The 5,573-nt window shown below is 53.4% G+C and overlaps 1 protein-coding gene across 1 annotated transcript; it reads left to right on the top strand.

The window, feature by feature from the left end:
• Positions 1–2,012: 2,012 nt before the first annotated feature.
• Positions 2,013–4,395, top strand: LOC135464850 (uncharacterized protein F54H12.2-like). Its single transcript, XM_064742418.1, has 2 exons — positions 2,013–3,190; positions 4,389–4,395. The coding sequence occupies exons 1-2, from the start codon at positions 2,013–2,015 to the stop codon at positions 4,393–4,395; spliced, it is 1,185 nt and encodes a 394-aa protein (XP_064598488.1).
• Positions 4,396–5,573: the final 1,178 nt, after the last annotated feature.

The raw sequence follows: 5,573 nt of genomic DNA, 5'->3' as shown, positions 1-5,573 counted from the left end.
TATAGCTGGTGGCAGGTAATGCAGCACGCCAAGAAAATGGCCTTGGTCGAGCCGCGGCTCTTAGAGACGCTCACACGACCTTCACCTCCAGCCCACCCACCCCTAGCCTACCCCAGCTCCCCATACCCCGTCCCCAGTACGGTGAAAGCCCTCAACACGCTCGATTGAGAGTTGGCCTCGATCCTCCACGACAGGACTCTCTCGGACGAGGAGAAAATACAGCGATATCACCACACCCTTCAACGGTACCGAACGTTTCAAGATCAATACCAAATCGGGCAGCGACCGAGGTCGATCCCACCTCATGCCAAACCCACGCCCAGTCGTTTTTTGAGCGAGGCGGACAAGGCGATGGTAGACAAACCAACCCAGACCCTTTAGCCTACCACCCCTACCACCCCTGGCCCCTCACACGAACGCTCAGCACCCCAGGATCACTACCGGGCTTGGGTGCGGGAAAAAATGAGCACATCCGCCGAGCTGGGGAATCCTCCGATCACCAGAACCCCGACCAGCCCACAGAACAAAAAAAAACCAGGGCCTCCACCACTACCGCCTCTAGTACCACACACACCACACACACCACACCAAAGCGACCCAAGAAGACGCGACGAGGCCAGCGACCTGAACTCCGGCCCGCTTCATCTTTCATACGCCCGCTAAGGTGGGGTCCCTATTAATTAAATACAGGTGCCAGAGGACAAAACGATCAGCCCACCTGAGGGAGATCATCTCATCCACACCATGTTTTACGTGACGCTACCCAGTAACAGCTCGCTCGACTACTTCCCCAACAATACCTTGACGCGTTTCACCACCCAATTACCCCGCCCCATCCATTTGACAGGTGACTGGGAATGTGGGCTGGTCGAAATACAGTATCCCCGGACCTGGTTTAACGTGCGGTCAGGTGAAGTGTGGTATACCATAGACTCCCCAAAGGACTCGCACCACGGTACGCATAAGCTCATATTACCAGCCGGCTACTACCCGACACCCAAAGACCTGGCCTGGCGTTGACCAAATTGTTAAGCGAGACAGAGATCTGCGATCTCCAGGAGCACGCCGGGGACTTAACGTTTGAGTTCGACGATATGCAGCGGAAATACAGCGAGCGGTTTGAGAAACCACTGGGGCTTGGTTTCAGCCCGCGGCTAATGGAACTCATGAATTTACCGTACGGATGGGTCATGGGACCGGCGGACCTCATGTATGTCGGTGCACAGGATTTAACGATCAACACACCCACGCTGTACGTGTACACAGACATTATCGAACCGCGTGTGGTGGGGGACACGTTGGCCCCGCTGCTGCGGACGGTTACCACGGAAGGGCAGTATGGGGAGCACGCGTCCAAGACTTTCCAACACGTGGAATACATCCCCGTGCAGTCCAAACATTTCTCGACGGTGGACATTGATATTAGGGACGACACGGGTCAATCCGTCGCATTTGAACGCGGTAAAGTGGTGCTCACACTTCACTTTCGACAGCGGCGTGCTTTACCCTTGCAATAATGGCATCACAGCAGGCTTACATCGACTATTACACCAAACAAGCCGGCGGAGGTGGGTTACCTGTGTTTCGGGGTGTGGCTGTCCAGCGCGGTCACGGTTTGCTGGGCGGTCTCAGCAAACTGCTCCCACAACCCTTGTTAACCTCGCCGGCTGTGAAAGCACTGGGCAAAACGGCGTTACGAACCGGACTGCAAGTCGTGGGGGACGTGTTGAGTGGGGGCGTGTCACCACAACAGGCTTTGAAACGATGCGGTTTGGCGACTGGAAAACAGCTGCTGGTCAAAGCTAGTCGCTACGCCCGACAGCGGTTACTGGGTGAGCCTATCAAACGGAAGACACCACGCGTCACGCCCACTCGTCACCGACACGTGGGACTTAAAAGACGTACCGTCAAGCTCAGAAGAAGACACATCAAAGCTCGAGCCACATCGAATGCCCTGAATCCACCGGATATTTTCAGCTAAACACACACGCGCACGCGCCCATACACAAGCCATGGCTCTTCCCCACCCCGAATGCTGCCCGTCCGTCAGCAGTAAGTTTGATTTGTGGACCTTACCCCCGACCGACACCAGCGCTCGAGAAGGCCGCTGGGATGCTTACAGCCCCATCGCCAGCCTGAGTGATGTGGGACCTGTGGAATTTGTCATCACCAACGCCGACGCGGACACTTACTTGGACTTGGCCAACACCATGCTGTACGTGAAGGCAAAAATCCTCAACGGGGACGGGACGGCTGACAAGAAGGTGGCTCCGACTAACCTGTGGATACAATCCATGTGGCGACAGGTCGACGTCTCCCTGAACGATAAACTCATCACGCCGTCCACCAACATGTACCCATACCGGGCTTACTTGGAGACATTGTTGTCTTACGGTAAAGAGGTTAAAAATAGCCAGCTGTCTGCTGCCTTGTGGTATGCGGACACCCCAGGAAAGTTTGACACGATGAGTGACACCAACGCCGGGTTTGTCGATCGGCTGACCTGCACGGCTGAAAGTCGGTCGGTTGACATGCTGGGTCGCCTGCATTGTGACATGTTCCTGCAACACCGACACCTGCTCAACAACGTCACTGTCCGCATCCGTCTCACCCCGGTTAAGGATTCGTTTGCTTTGATGTCCGATGAAGCCGCTCCCGGCTACAAGACCCGCTTGGAGGAGGTCTTGATCTTTGTGCGCAAAGTGAAAATCACCAGCGGTGTACAACTGGGGCATTTGAAAGCCTTGGCCAAAGCTCCTGCCAAGTACCCAATCAAGTATTTCTCTGTCCCCAGAGGTCACAATCTCATCAATGAACAAAACCTATTTCTGGGCAGCTTACCGACACGTTTAGCGGTGGGGTGTGTGAGCAACAAGGCTTTTGACGTGGACTACACTAAAAACCCGTTTCGTTTCCGACACTACTACACAAACTTCGTCGCCTTGTACGTCGGCGGTCGTCAGATTCCAACCAAGCCCCTGACACCCGACTTTGAGAACGAGAATTTCATCCGCACGTACATGAACCTCTTTACCCACACGGGGAAAGCGTTCCACGACGAGGGAAACAATATCAAGCGCACCACATTCGCCGAAGGCCACACGCTGTTTTGTTTCGACTTGACCCCTAGCCTCCACGATGACCACCAACTGAACCTGGTACAAAAAGGGGATTTGCGCCTGGAGATGCGGTTTGCCAAACCACTGCCGGAAACCATTAACGTGGTGTGCTACGCTGAATTCAGCAATATCATAGAAATAGACCAAAGCCGAAACGTGCTCTGTGACTTCGCCAGTTGAACAGCCAAAAAACAAACAACAACATGGACACGGTACAATTGCGACGTGTGCTACAAACAGACGTGTTTACCCGGGCTGTGGTGGGGGCGGGAGGAGGTGTCTACCCTCGGGATCATCTCCCCTCACTCCTCTCACGCCCCTCACGTCCCTAGGATGCCCTGGACCCCCTGGGCCTGCATCATTAACACAGACACGTGCCTTCGCCCAGGACGACATTGGGTCGCCGTCTTCATAGACCAGTGGTCCAACCCACCCCATCTCCGGGGCGAATACTTTGATTCCTACGGACTCCCACCCCTCTACCCCGATATCACCGCTTGGCTTAACCGGGGAACACACCACTGGACGTGGAACGATCGGCGGCTGCACAGTCTGGACACGACCGTGTGCGGTCAATATTGTGTGTATTACTTAACCCAGCGAGCTCGAGGCCGTCCCATGGATGCTATTGTACACACGTTGGACACAGCGTGCACAGCCTACGATAATGACTTGCGGGTGTTTGATTGGGTGGATCGTCAGTTTGGGATTCATCCCTCGTTTTTTTTCCACATCCATGGACTGTAAAACATACATCAAATAACATTCTTTCTTGCCAGTTCGATGTGTTATGCATTCCACGTTCTTGCTTTCCCTGTTCGACCTGTTACGCCATACAGTATGGAATAAAATTAAAAAAGAGACTATGAGACTCACCTACCGTGGTGGTTTGACTTTTTTCTTTATTATTATGAGGACTACCACAACAGCATGCAGGCCAGCTATAGCACACTGACACACTGACCCAGTCACCGCCTGTTACATCGTCATACATTGTTGCGTCATGCATTGTTACCAGGCCGTCTGCGGTATACCGACAAGGCGCTGCTCGGCAACAATGTATGACGATCTAACAGGCACGGCGAATCGGGTCAGTGTGTCAGGCTATTACGGCTGCCGACCCGCCGCTCCCCGCTAGGCGTTTTTAACTTTTTAACGTATGTACCACTGCGAATGATAAAACACATGAAAAAAAAATTGTACAATTAAAAAAAAAATGGGAAGACTGTGTCTGGTGTGGGGCTTCTTTTCTTTCTTTTTTTTTTTCAGTGCTTAGATTGAGAAAGTACTCTTTCGGGAAGAGTTGGTTGGCCCTGAAAAGGGCCGTCGGAAGTGTCACAAGAGCACAGGAGCCGGGTGTGTAGAGTATCCATGGCACCGTTCTACAGATCTAAATAGGTGGTGCTCACCCCGTTGGGGAGCACTTTTCGCTTCCCGTAAAAGTATGTGAATGCGTCTTTGTGTTAGGTATACGAGTACATCGTATTGCCCCGCATCCGCATCCCCCGATTCACACCACTCGCGCTTTGGTGGTCGCGCAACACAGAGAGGTACACGGCCTTGTCCACACCTCGTGCGCTCACACCTTTGCAGGAGAGTTTGTCTTTGGTGTTGGATACCCCGCCGTAACAATAATAAGTCTTGGAACACAAACTGACGATGGCATCACCGGTCTACTTGACTTTGAAAAGCCCCGGTGTGCGCTTATCGTGGTCGTGATGGTCGCGACGGGGTAACCACGCTCGGTCTCGTACACGGCTCGCAGCTCGGGTTTGACGAGGGATTCCCAGTCTGGGTCAGACCAAGCCATGTAAGCAGAGTCTGTGTCCATCTCACAGTACTGCCAATCCGCCTTCTCGAAAAAACGAGCCATGAAATCGTAATAAAATTCCAGCATACGGAGTTTGGCATACTGGTAGACCATGCACCCTATTGGCAAGGGGAGACTGTAGCGAATGGTCTTCTTGCTACTCGTCACTTCAAAGGTGGTCTCGTCGATGGGGTTGACGGTTCGACACCGAACACTCTCCAATAATTTTCGTGTTTTTTCCAGATCACAGATTTTGACATCCACGTGTCGGTCTTGACTGGTGACGGTTTTTCCATAACCTGAATTCCCCAACAGCTTCATCGTCTCCCCGATCAGGGCTTTGGTCGGGTCGACATCTCCCTCCCGTGGAGCTTGGGTGACGGCGTCTGCGAAGGCTTCAAACGCTCGCTCCGGTGTGTATTCCATCGCTTGGTAGACGTGCGTGACGACCAATCCCCGACCGAGATACCACTGGAGCAGAGGTGTGGCTAGCAGAATTTGCTTACCAAACATGCTCCCGATCAGCATACGCCTGGGTGTGGGCATGATGTCATTCACAGCCGCGAACTCTGCCATGGTGGGGCCTATATCAGCCCGACTCACCTCGGTGTTTTTAAAGATGGGTGGGCATTCGGCAAAGTCCG

Source organism: Liolophura sinensis, chromosome 4 (assembly GCF_032854445.1).
Source record: "Liolophura sinensis isolate JHLJ2023 chromosome 4, CUHK_Ljap_v2, whole genome shotgun sequence".
Taxonomy (NCBI): Eukaryota; Metazoa; Mollusca; class Polyplacophora; order Chitonida; family Chitonidae; genus Liolophura; species Liolophura sinensis.
Note: the sequence above shows the minus strand (reverse complement) of the source record. Positions and strands in the feature narration are given on the sequence as shown.

Bases quoted from the DNA above. Each gene is read 5' to 3' on its own strand.
- LOC135464850 (XM_064742418.1), top strand. From the start codon at position 2,013: ATGGCTCTTCCCCACCCCGAATGCTGCCCGTCCGTCAGCAGTAAGTTT.